Source organism: Momordica charantia, assembly GCF_013281855.1.
Source record: "Momordica charantia cultivar OHB3-1 chromosome 8 unlocalized genomic scaffold, Mcharantia_2.0 BLBB01000008.1, whole genome shotgun sequence".
NCBI classification, from domain to species: domain Eukaryota; kingdom Viridiplantae; phylum Streptophyta; class Magnoliopsida; order Cucurbitales; family Cucurbitaceae; genus Momordica; species Momordica charantia.
Window position 1 is genome coordinate 16,612,234 of NW_028275166.1, and position 12,795 is coordinate 16,625,028.

Genomic DNA, 12,795 nt, shown 5'->3' on the forward strand with positions numbered 1-12,795 from the left:
CGGGTTAAAAATTGATGGTCAACCCAACCCAACTCAACCCAAAAATTTCGGGTTGGATCAGGTTGGGTTGTCAGGTTGTCACGTTATAAAAAAATATCAAAAAATTACAAGGCAGCTACTGTTTCAAAGGAAAAAAATTACATGGCCGCAGGGGCGACGACGGATGTAGCGGATAACGGGCGGCGACCGGTGTAGCGTGGAGCTTGAGTGAGGAGACAACAATGGAGGAGAGAAAACTATGGAGAAGAGAAAACTATGGATGATGAAATTAATCAGGGAGGGAGGAAGGTGAGTAAAGATGAGTGAAAACCCTAAAATGGATGGCTAAGATTAAAGTTCAAGGAATAGTTGAGATTAAAGATAATAAAAATATTATATATTTATTATAAATATATATATATATATATATATATATATATTATTAAATAAGTCTGATTCGGGTTGGGTTGGGTCAACCCGAATTTTTAAAGGACTAACCCGAGACCCGATCCAACCCGGTCGGGTTGGAAATTTTCCAACCCAACCCAAACCGAGGAATATTTATGGATTGGGTTGGGTTCATCGGGTTCGTCGGGTTGTCGGGTTTTTTTGAACACCCTAGTAATTTATCCATAAATATTCCACTTCTATCATATCTCAAGAATATGTAAATACTTTTAATAATATATGGAGGAAAAAGGTTGGTCTTATAGTCAAACATCATCTGACAGTAAGGTTCCTGCAGCAAAAAGTTAAGCTTATCGAGGATAAATTGGAAATTTTCGAAATTGCACATTTGTTTTCCTGAAAAAATTGCTATATTTGAAAATACATAAACGTTGATGATAAATTTGTTATTTTACCTCATCTTCTTGCCATTCTTGTCATTTTTGAAAATACATAAATATAAATTTGTTATATTTAAAAATTACTATAGGCCTATAAAATTATCTCAATAAAAAAATTGAGATAAGAATTGTTAGGTACTCCTCCATCATGGTTCGATTATAATTAACACGGAATCAAATAAATCAATTGGAACTTACAAGGTTAAATAATAAATAAACCAATTTAAAACTTGTAAGCAACAAGATGGATAAACAAACAGAAGGAAGAAAATTAACCCAACATCCAACTTAAACGTGAATTCACCGGAGCGGATTGGAATCGACGAACTTGCTCAGAAGAGAAAAAACGATTTCTATAAAAATGAGAGATACGAAATTTAAGATTTGAGTCTTGGAGAAGAACAAGACTTTTTAAACGGAAATTAAAAAACACTTAAATGAACTAATTTAAACCTGAATAAGATTAATAAAATTATTTATTAACTTTTACAAAATTTAAGATTTGTGTTGAAGAAGGTCACCCACATTTAAATGAACAAAATTAAACATGAATAATATTTTTAGAATTAGTTATTACCTTTTAAAATTTTTGCGTCTCTGACCACGTATATTTTTCAAAAGGAAATTAAACACTTAAATGAACTAATTTAAACATGAATAAGAATAATAAATTTAGTTATTACCTTTTACAAAATTTAATATTTGCATAGTGAAGAAGACTCACCACGTATATTTTTTAAAAGGAAATTAAAAAACATTTAAATGAACTTAGATTAATAACTAGTTATTAACTTTTATGAAATTTAAGATTTGTGTGTTGAAGAAGAAGACAACGTATGTTTTTCTAAAGAAAATTAAAAATCATTTAAATGAACTAATCAAACATTAAAAAGATTAATAAAATTAGTTATTAACTTTTACAAAATTGAAGATTTACGCGTCGGAGAAGAAGACAACATATGTTTTCGTAGGAAATTAAAAAACATTTAAATGAAGTAAATTAGTAATTAACTTTTACAAAATCTAAGATTTATGTGTTGGAGAAGAAGACCACGTATGTTTTTCAGAAGAAAATTAAAAAATATTTAAATGAACTAATTTAAACATGAATAAGATTAATCAAATTAGTTATTAACTTTTACAAAATTTATATGTTTACACTGAACAAACGACAATAATATAGATGACATGTGAAGAGGTGTATTGGACCTACACAAACATCTTTTAGAAGCACACAAAAAACTTCACAATATAAACCTTTTTCCCATTTCAAAATGTTCTTATGTGAGACAATTAAAGCCAAGTTTGACTTCTCTTTGTTTTCCCTCGAACATAAAACACCCACCAATCACTTTATAAACCTCTCAAACGCTGTAATGAATGCACAAGTATTGAGCTATAAAATTCCTTGAATTTCTAATGGATCTCTCTCCCTTTTTTTTGTGTACGTATTCTCAAAAGTCACTTTGTTTGTATTTGGAGTAGATGACTAAACAAAAACTAAAGAGGAAAATAAAATTCAAAAAAAGAAAAAAAGAAAAAAGAAAAAATTCCAAAACAAATTGAAAAAAGGAGAAGGTAAATAAAAATAAAAGGACCACAATATTCCATCTACGAAATGGAAAGATCAATTCAGTTTTTTGTTTGGCTCAATTTCCTGGACAATCTCCCACTTGGACACAGAAAATGCAATATATCTCTTTTGCAACGGTTGCTTCTCTACTTGGAAAAGTCCAACTAAAGTTATGCACAACTTAAATTTATTAATAGGGACAACTTTTACTAAACATATAAGTTGGACTATGACAACCTAGGAATCTTTCAAGCACTCGTACTCCATATTCCGAAGTTGATATAATCAAATGGTATTTTACCTGTATGTGTTTTGTTCTCCAATCAAACACTTGAGTCATAGCTAAATTAATAATGTTTTGACTGTCATAATCCAAAGTCTATTTTCCCAATCTGAAGCTTAATTCTTCCAAGAAAGACTATAGTCATATCATCTCTTTGCTTGGTTTAGAAACTGCAACGTACTCAACTCAAGTAGGAAGTATTACTATCTTCTATAATCTAGAGGCGCTACTTGGCAAGTCACAAAAAAAGGCGCCCGCTCTCTTAAGTCTGGCCAGCTCACAATAGAGGCCAACGTATGGCGCTACTTTGTCAAGAGACAGGTCAAGTCTTTCAAAGAACTTTCTAGGGACATAAAGATCGCTGCCATCCGAGGTCTGTAGCAGAAGTTATCGATGAAAGAAGAGAAGGTGTACAGGCAGAAAACTTTCCATATTTGAAGCTCGACGATTTTGGAGAAAATCTTCGGGCCAACAAATCTTGTCCAAATTGATTTCTTTTTGGTAAGTAATCTTAATATTGTTTATATTTTGATTTAAAATCAATTTGGATTATTTTGACCCACTTTGGATAGTCCAAAAGAAGAAAGACAACCGCCTAGTCCACTGGGCCACCCGAGAGAGACTTTTTCTCTGCAGCCCTAGAGTTTTTTAGAAAGCAACCCCTCCAAACCAATTTCAAACCTTTTGGCAGCCCACATACATTCAGTACACTTGTTTTACTTCAGTTTGTCACTTGTTTGAGCCCAATCCAAGCCGTACACAGCACGCATCCCTCACTAAAAGTCACCTTATTTACCGCAAAGGATATTGTTTTGTTGGTAAGAATACTTTTGTGCGTGTTTGCACTACGAGTATGATTTTGTACATCTTTAGAGTTTATTTTTTATTTCATTGATTTTTATTGCATAGTTTTTCTTTGTTTAGCTTTTACATCAATTTGTATATTGTTGTTGAGTCCTTAGAACCAAGAGTATTAGACTTAAGGTGTGTTTATCATTCCTTGTTAATATCTTGCCTTATTCTTTTTTTTTAACTATAATTTGGTTTCATTTGGTTCTTAATATCATTTGGTATTTGTTTGCCACCATTTGATTGGTGTCCTTCCTATCATCTATACCATTGACCCTCAATTAACAAAAAAAAAAAAAAAAAGCTTTTGCAAGGTTGCTTGTAAGCTTATACTCACTTGTTCCAAGACTGATTCGTCACGAGCATTCAAGTGAGCATCTCCAATGGGTATCCCCACCAACATCCACCCTATCAAAGGAGAGGAAGCCAAGAGGTCAAATAAGGGAGTGAAAGAATTTTTCTTTACTTTTACTAACCTTTGTTTTTGTAGCATGGAGTAACTAAGGAGGATAGAAGCCACCTATGGAGAAGGAGCAAGCACGTCAAGCAAGTATAACTTAGTTGCTAGAAGAACCCTCAATGCGCAACCAAAAGAAGACATATTGGGAGAGCAAAGAGACAACCTCTTCTACGCACGGTGTACTATTAAAGCCATCCCTTGTAGTATCCTTATTGACAGTGAAGCTTGTTCTAATATCATTAGTACTTACACCCTGGAAAGGTTAAAATTAACCACCACACCCATCCACGACCATATGATCTACAATGGTTGACAAATAGTGCAGAAATCAAGGTCCAAAACCAAGTCTTAGCTCCTTTTTCCATAGGAAGGTACAAGGATGAAGTTATTTGCGACGTTGTACCCATGCACTCATGTGATTTGCTACTTGGACGACATTGGCAATAAGACAAGAGAGTCAAGTCTGATGGTTTTCACAACAAATATTCATTTAGCAACAACAGTAAGAAAACCACACTACTTCCATTATCTCCAATGGAAGTAAGAATTGATCAAAAGAAATTGGAAGAAAGAATGAAGGAGGCTGAAATCAAGTGATTGCTCAAGCTCGACAAGAAGAGAACAAACCTCCAACAAAGGGTAAGAAGGTCGTAAGTCTCATGGCAAGTTCAAGTGAAATCAAGAAGGCTTTCTGTTCTGACCAAATGCTCCTCATGTATATGATTAAAGGTACGTGTCTCCTAACCCAAGAACTTCAAGATACATTACCTAGTGTTTTTGTTAAGATTTTACAGGAATTCAAGGATGTGTTTCCCGAAAAAATGCCCAAAAAGCTACCGCCATTAAGATAAATACAACACAAAATTGATTTTGTTCCAGAATCTTAAATTCCGAATTGGCCGGCGTATCAAACCAATCCCAAGGAGGCCGAAGAGATTCAAAATCAAGTAGAGGAGTTGCTTGCTCACAGGTATGTAAGAGAATCCCTTATCCCTTGTAGTGTCCCCATTTTACTTGTGCCTAAAAAGGATGAATCTTGGTGCATGTGTGTAGATTGTAGCGATATTAACAAAATCACCATTAAATATAGACATCCAATACCAAGGTTAGATGATATGCTTGATGAATTGCGTGGTTGTAGTTTGTTTACTAAGATTGATTTAAAATCTATATATCATCAAATTAGGATGAAAATAGATGATGAATGAAAGACCACTTTCAAGACAAAATTTGGTTTGTATGAATGGCTAGTAATGCCTTTTGGATTGACTAATGCACCTAGCACTTTTATGAGGCTTATGAACCATGTTTTGAGAGAATATCTAGGAAAATTTGTTGTGGTATACTTTGATGACATCCTAGTATATTCTAAATCATTGAACAAGCATGTGGAACGTGTGAAGTGTGTGCTAGCTACCCTTAGGGCTGAGAGGCTCTTTGCTAATCTCAAGAAGTGTAGCTTTTGTATGGAAAGAGTCAACTTCCTAGGTTTCATTGTAACAAGCCAAGGACTAGAGGTTGACCAAGAAAAGATCAAAGCAATTCAAGAATGAGTGACCCCTCAAAGTGGAAGTGAGATACGAAGCTTCCATAGTCTAGCCGGATTCTATAGGCGATTCATCAAAGACTTTAGTTTGATTGCCTCTCCCCTCAACGAGCTAATCAAGAAGAATGTGAAGTTTCAATGGGGTCCCGAACAAGATAAGTCCTTCAACACTCTTAAGTCTCGTTTATGTAATGCCCCTTTGCTTGCTTTATCAAATTTTTAACTAACATTTGAAATCGAATGTGATGCTAGTGCCATTGGAATAGGAGCCGTGTTGATGCAAAACCAAAGGCCGATCATGTACTTTAGTGAAAAGCTTAGTGGAGCAACTTTGAACTACCCAACATATGACAAGGAGCTTTACGCTTTGGTGAGAGCTTTGCAAACTTGGCAACACTACCTATGGCCGAAGGAATCTGTCATCCATACGGATCATGAAAGCTTGAAGGCATTTGAAGATCCAAGGCAAACTTAACCTAACGCATGCCAAGTGGTTGGAGTCCATAGAGACGTTTCCATATGTGATCAAGTACAAGAAAGGTAAGAAGAATATAGTGGCCAACGCACTATCAAGGAGGTATTTTCTATTCTCTATTTTGAGTACAAAGCTTTTAGGGTTTGAGCATCTCAAGTCTATATATGCTCTTGATCCATATTTTGCTAACCCTTTTGAGATTTGTACTAATGGAGGAACTTGTGAGCTTTATACTATGTTTGAAGGTTTCTATTCAAGAAGGACAAGTTGTGCATTCCCCAAGGATCCACAAGAGAGCTACTTGTAAAGGAAGCACACGGAGGAGGACTTATAGATCACTTTGGAGTTGCCAAGGTGTTAGATATGCTTACCGAACATTTCTTTTGGCCGAAAATGCGACATGATGTCAATAAGGTATGTGAAACTTGTATAACATGTAAGCAAGCCAAGTCTAGAACTATGCCGCATAGGTTGTATACACCTTTACCCCCTCCCATAGCACCATGGTTAGATATATCTATGGATTTTGTGGTAGGGTTACCAAGATCAAAAAGAGGTAAGAATAGTATTTTTGTGGTGGTGGATAGATTTAGCAAGATAACACATTTTTTTCCTTCTTTAAAGTCTAATGATGCCAAACAAGTGCAAATATATTCTTTAAAGAAGTGGTTAAGTTACATGACATTCCCCCAATTATTGTTAGTGATAGGGATGTTAAGTTCTTAAGTCACTTTTGGAAGGTATTATGGGGGAACTTGGGAACAAAATTATTATTTTCAACTTGTCACCCACAAACGGATGAATAAACCGAAGTCGTTAATAGGATCATGGTTACTTTACTTCGGTCGATCATAGATAAAAATTTGAAGAATTGGGAGGAGTGCTTGCCATTTGTGGAATTTGCATACAATTGAGCAATACATAGCACTACTCATTGTTCGCGATTTGAGGTAGTATACGGTTTCAATCCTTTTAACTCCACTTGATTTATTACCTATGCCACCTAACAAATTTTCTAGTTTTGAAGCTGAAAGCAAGGTGGATCTCATGCGCTCCTTATACAAGGAAGTGAAGGAAATGATCGAAAAGAATAACAACAAGGTTGTTTCAAAGGCCAGTCAACACCAGAAGCATGTGGGATTTCAATGAGGAGATTGGGTTTGGGTAAACCTTAGGAAAGAACGGTTTCCAAATTAAAGAAGCTTCAAACTCAATCCTACAGGAGATTGACCCTTTCAAATGATTGAAAGGATCAACGACAATGCATACAAAATCGATCTCCATGGTAAGTATAGTGTTAGTATCACTTTTAATGTTGTTGACTTGACTCTTTTTGATGTAGGTGAAGAACTTGATTCGAGGACGAATCCTTTTCAAGAAGGAGGAGATGATGTGATTACAAAGCCACTAAGCTTACCTCAAGGACCAATCACTAGAGCTCTGGCCAAAACGCTTCAAGGAGCCATGGAGAAATATGTGCAACATCGAATTGGCACCATACAAGAGGAAGAGAATGAAGGCACCAAGGTCCAACATAGGTGCCTCATTGAAGTTAGGCTAACTGAAGAACTCGTGGCTAGTGCATGTCTTGCCATACGCATAGGCCATCTGCACGCACGCACAGCCATGCAAGCGCCACTGCCCGCACCACCATGCTGCGAAAACCTCACAGCGCACCCCCGCCATACGCGCCTCAGTCCCACCAACCTCATAGTGCATGGTTCCTACGCACGCTGCCCGCCAAAGTGACCATCGTCTGTCGCCTACATCTGCACACCATCGCATGCAGCCCACGCCTGCACGCCCGTACTTGCAGTCCATGCCTGCACGCCCGCACCTGCCCAGCACCCCTGTGCGCCCCTGTCTGCCGCACATGCCCGCGTGCCCACACCTGGCCCAAGCACGACAACATCTGCCCCAGCGCCTCCGCGACCCTTGTCAGCCTAATGCCCATGCGTGCAGCTTTGCCTGTCCGCGCCCCTTATGCCCAAGTGCCCACACGCCCCGCACGACATCAGCGCCCACACCCACACCCGCGTGCCCCGCATGCTCCTCAGTGCCAGCGCCAACGCCCAGCACCTTGCACTATCGCCCATGTGCATGCCCACCAACATCAGCCATGCCTTCACGCGCGCCAACAGCCCCCCAGCCTTACCTTGCTACCCATTTAATTCCACTTAAGGAAATGATTTCCTTATTATTCTAGTTTATTTGGTGTGATTTGAGTTTAATTTGATTTTGTTTGATTTCTTTTTAATTTAACTATTTTAAATTTCAACTTTAGGCAAGTTTTGCACCCTTTAGGAATTTATCAATTTTTATTTTATTTTTTTTATTTTGTTATTTTCCTTAAAAGACCAACGGCCTTAGCGTAGGCATGTTCCCGCTCCATGTTGAAGCACCTTTTGAAAGATGAATTGAATAAAAACCTTGAATGTTTTTTCCTTGTCGTGTGCAAACCCCCCTCCCCGCCCCAAAAAAAAAATGGATTCCTTTGTGTGGTTGAACTTAGGAACTTTTATTTTTACTCTCGAAGCATGCTTGTTTGATTGGTCATCAAACTTGTGGAGTGTTTCCGGCCTCGAGCATAGTGAGTAATCTGTCTGCTCAAGGTAACGACTGCGAAGGTAATCCCTCTAACTCTTAGCCTTCTGGGTTGAACCAACTATACGATTGGATTCAAGTGGCTTGTGGCTCGAGTAGATCAATTCGCTTGGGTTGTTGCGTATCACAAGTCAGCTTTAATCTAGAATCTCTTCCGAAAAGTTTCCTGCAATTCGTCAGCAATGCGGTTTTGAATAAGTTGGAGTACACTCTTACCACGCTTTTAAATGAGCTCAAACCTACCAGACACTTATAAAAAATAAGGGACAGAATGGGGAGGCAAATGTTTTAACCACCAAAAGGTTCCATCGAGGTTCGACCTCTTGAAAAAAATTTACATCTTCTTCTTTTGAAGTGAGACTTTCAAGAAGTAGACAACTGCGAGTAAGGGGCCGAAACCCGACCTTGCTACTATGGTTGCCAAGAAAGGTAAGACCCAGGTTGCAGACAGGGGAAAGTGTTTCCACTGCAACGTGGATGAGCATTGGAAATGCAACTGCCCGGAATACATAGCCGAAAAGAAAAAAGCCAATGAAGGTAAATACAATTTACTTTTTTTTAAACATGTTTATTGGAGAATGATGATTCCACCTGGATATTAGATTCATGAGCCACTAACCACGTATGTTCTTCGTTTTAGGGAATTAGTTCCTAACCACGGCACCTTGAAGCCAGAGAGATGACTCTCAAGGTCGGAACGGGAGAGGTCGCCTCAGCTGTGGTAGTAGGGGAGCTCAAGTTGTTTACAAACAAAAATTTGTATATATTATTAGATAATGTGTGTACGTAATTCTAAAAATCAAAAGGAACTTAATTTCAATTTATTGGTTGTTAGAACATTTGTATTCCATTTCTTTTAATAGAAATGAATCCTTCATTTTTATAAATGGTGTGAATATTTGTTATGCTAAACTTGAAAACAACTTGTATGTGCTTAGACCAACCATTACTAAAGCAGTTTGAAATACTGAGTTGTTTAAAAATGCTAAAACTCAAACAAAATGGCAAAAAGTTTATACTAAAGAAAATATCCATATTTGGTGAATGGACGTTAATCCCGTAGCGGAAGTAAGGATCGTTTTCTTGAATTCAAGGACAAAAGTTACAACACAGTGAATAAAAAAAACGGAGAACTTTTCACTTACTTTTGAAGACCTTCTACAAAGATTCTCCAGTAATTCCGTTCAACACCACCATGCATCTTCCTGTGAGAAAGAAAATTTGCTTGTGGGAGCAACAAACTTGGAATAAAAAACTCTTGGGATTATTCCTTGAAAGAACAGAGAGAGAGAGAGAGAACATAGTGATTTTACTGTGTTTTTTTTTTTTATCGGTTTTCTTTTCCTACAAACAAGATAACATCTCTCTCTCAGGATCAAAAAATTTCCGATTTTTCCTTTCTCCAAGAATCAAGATCCGAAAATTCGGGTCCTTAATCTTAGAGACATAGCAAGGTTCCTTTGTGCTGGTGTTCGGTCGTGCGTTCTTTATCGTTTGTTCGTGCTGACTTTAAATCCATGCTCAAGGAAGAAGTTTTGCTCACGGCCTTTAAATGTAAGTCATCTTCTTCCCCAAGATGCTTAATCTCTAATTTAGAATAAAATTGTTCTGTTTCTAAAATCTGGTAACATGTAGCATCTAAACCGAGTTGAATCACAAGTGACCAATTGCTTCCATTAGTGATTCGATCTCTTCACATCTATTTTTTGAGCGCCCCTTTATTTGGGAGGTCTGGTCTGGCATGATTGCTTGGGCTGGTTCTTCTCACCAGGTTTCATATTGGTCTACTGAGCTTGCTTGGGTTTGTTACATTAGTGCTAGGAAATCTACTCGTCGTCGTGTGTGACGCTTGACTTGGACTTTGGCTGTTTCTTTTATCTGGAGGGAACATATAATGCTAGAGTTCATGCGGGCGGGGTACTACGGTCGCCTTCTGTCCCCTTGTGCATTTTGAAAGTTGAGATCTATTATCATTGTACTACCTCGCTTTGGAGCTGTTGTTTAAGTTCTAATCCTATAATTATCTCGGCCTAGGATTTATTTTCTTAATTTACTTTTCTTTCTTCTTGTATTGTGTTTGCCCTTTGAGTGTTGTGCCTTGATCTCGAGCTCTGAGATCCTCTTTTTTTTTTAATATATTTACCTTTCCAAAAAAAAATATATATCATGTAGAATAACTTAATTAACATAGCCCTTTAAAAAGTCAACCACTTTCTATAAGATCGACTACCACGGTGTATGAAAAAAAAACTACAAAAACTTTATATGTAAAACGCTATGGAATGCCTTCCATAGAGTTATTTTTAAGCTATAAAAAATCTTTCATAACGGTTTTTTCAAGCTATAAAGATTTTATTATAACTTTCTTTACCACGCTATGAAAAGTATTTCTAATGGCAAAGATATGCAATCAAACATATATTTTTTATAAGGTATGACATAGCATGAAAAAATGCTTATGGAAAGCCGTAACATCGCGTACCCCGCGTCATGCTATGAAAGTCAACCATAGCATTGTTTGGAGGCTATAGTCTGTGATATTTCGTGAAGTTGTCTGAGTGGTCTGTCATTTGATCAATGTTCAAAGAAAACGTTCAATAATTTCTATGTGATCTTCCTTGACTGCTGCTACATAGGATATTCATTTTAGAATTCACTATACACTTTCTTCAATACCTATATATAAGTGGCTTCTATTAAAGAAGTATTGTGGTTAATGAAACATCTGCTTAGAAAATAAAAAACTGAGACAAACAAACTTTTATTTCATGATATAACAGCATACAAACAAAGGTATTTCAAACTGATCAGTCCTTCTTACTACGACCTCCTTGGAAAAATCTCTTCCAGCAAACAAAGGCAAAGGCAGTGGAGAGAGCCACGAAGGTTAACAGAAGCTTAGAAAGGGAGAGATGATAGATGAGTGAGTCCTTAAGCTCCCAGAAAGCGACGCCCAAACTCAGAGGGTTGCGGGTGAGCCACACGAACTGGTTGGGGCATCGCTTGCGAAGGGCTCGGGTGTTGTTTCGATTACAGTTGATGAGGGTAACGCCGTTTCGATCGAAGCACAATACAATTTCGTACAATTGATATCTCCTGGTGTGGGCATTGACGTCGCAACGTAGGAATGGCGTCCTATTGGTGGCGGCATGAATGGCGCCTTCAATGGCTGTGTAATTGCGAAAGCCGGTGCCGGTGGGGCCGAGCCCGGCGGCGTTGAGGATGGCGAGGAGGTCGTAGTTGTGGTTTGTGCGAATGTTTAGAGCTGTTTGGAAATACGCAGTCTGGTTGAAGGGGGGATCCGAGCACTTGCCATGCTTCAGCCATTCGTTCCCCCAAAACCATTGGTGATTCCCATCCTCCACGTTTGGCCAATAAGTTAGTAGTTGTTGTCTTTGTGCTGTTGGGATCTAGAGAACATAAAACAAAAAGCATAAGATTTAGCCTATAAAAATTCTTAAATCAAATTAAACGATAATTATTTGTAGCCTAATTTATTCATTTTTGCCATTAGCATTTTCGAATTTTACAAATATACCCTCACACCTTTGAATCTTCATTATATGTTTGAGTCATAATTGGAAAGGAACAGAGGAAAAGATTTGAGACTATACTTAAAATCTTAACGAAAGAAGAAGGTGAAGGAATATTGTAAAAGGAAAAGAAACAAGAGATTGAAGATGATGATAGAGGACCTGAGTTGGTTTAAACGGAGTTCCAGAGCAATTAATAAGTGGGTGCGGTGAGTTATTATTCCCGGGCCACAGACCATGTATTGTGAACATGGGCAGAGGTTGAGCGTAACATCGAACACAGGCACATGTCGACGGTCCCCATTGTTGGACCATCAGAAAGTAATCATATCCTTCAACTCCTATGGATGAGACCAAAGAGATGGTGAATATGAGTTTGAAGAGGAGAAAGAGAGTTTGAGCCATAATATTGGGTTTGGAATGCAACTAAACCTGGTTGGGTTTATATAATGGATTATTATCCCCAAAACTTCATTCACTTTTCTCTCTCCATGAATAAATAACAACCTTTTGATTAACTTATTATCGTACAATTTACCTACAAATTTCTATGCAAATTTGTGTTCATCTTCATCAAATCACACACCTATGATAGAGACATGACAACAACTTAGATTTTTTAGATGGAGTAGAAAAGTCATAACT

At 37.5% G+C, this 12,795-nt stretch overlaps 2 protein-coding genes across 2 annotated transcripts; one reads left to right on the forward strand and one right to left on the reverse strand.

The window, feature by feature from the left end:
• The first annotated feature begins 5,836 nt into the window (after positions 1 to 5,836).
• Positions 5,837 to 7,409, forward strand: LOC148209647 (uncharacterized). The gene is made up of 3 exons (XM_088126938.1): positions 5,837 to 6,003; positions 6,259 to 6,427; positions 7,356 to 7,409. The coding sequence occupies exons 1-3, from the start codon at positions 5,837 to 5,839 to the stop codon at positions 7,407 to 7,409; spliced, it is 390 nt and encodes a 129-aa protein (XP_087983064.1).
• A 3,937-nt stretch (positions 7,410 to 11,346) lies between these two features.
• On the reverse strand, positions 11,347 to 12,580 carry LOC111024988 (ribonuclease MC-like). The gene is made up of 2 exons (XM_022302824.2): positions 12,313 to 12,580; positions 11,347 to 12,027 (listed from the first exon to the last, which is right to left on the reverse strand). The coding sequence occupies exons 1-2, from the start codon at positions 12,553 to 12,555 to the stop codon at positions 11,425 to 11,427; spliced, it is 846 nt and encodes a 281-aa protein (XP_022158516.1). The 5' UTR covers positions 12,556 to 12,580; the 3' UTR covers positions 11,347 to 11,424.
• Between the last annotated feature and the right edge of the window lie 215 nt (positions 12,581 to 12,795).

Bases quoted from the DNA above. Each gene is read 5' to 3' on its own strand.
- LOC148209647 (XM_088126938.1), top strand. From the start codon at position 5,837: ATGTACTTTAGTGAAAAGCTTAGTGGAGCAACTTTGAACTACCCAACA. The intron at 6,004-6,258 runs GCAAACTTAACC...CTATGTTTGAAG, and splicing joins AAGGCATTTGAAGATCCAAG to GTTTCTATTCAAGAAGGACA. The intron at 6,428-7,355 runs GTATGTGAAACT...TTTTTGATGTAG, and splicing joins TGCGACATGATGTCAATAAG to GTGAAGAACTTGATTCGAGG.
- LOC111024988 (XM_022302824.2), bottom strand. From the start codon at position 12,555: ATGGCTCAAACTCTCTTTCTCCTCTTCAAACTCATATTCACCATCTCT. The intron at 12,028-12,312 runs GTCCTCTATCAT...TATGTTCTCTAG, and splicing joins CTCCGTTTAAACCAACTCAG to ATCCCAACAGCACAAAGACA.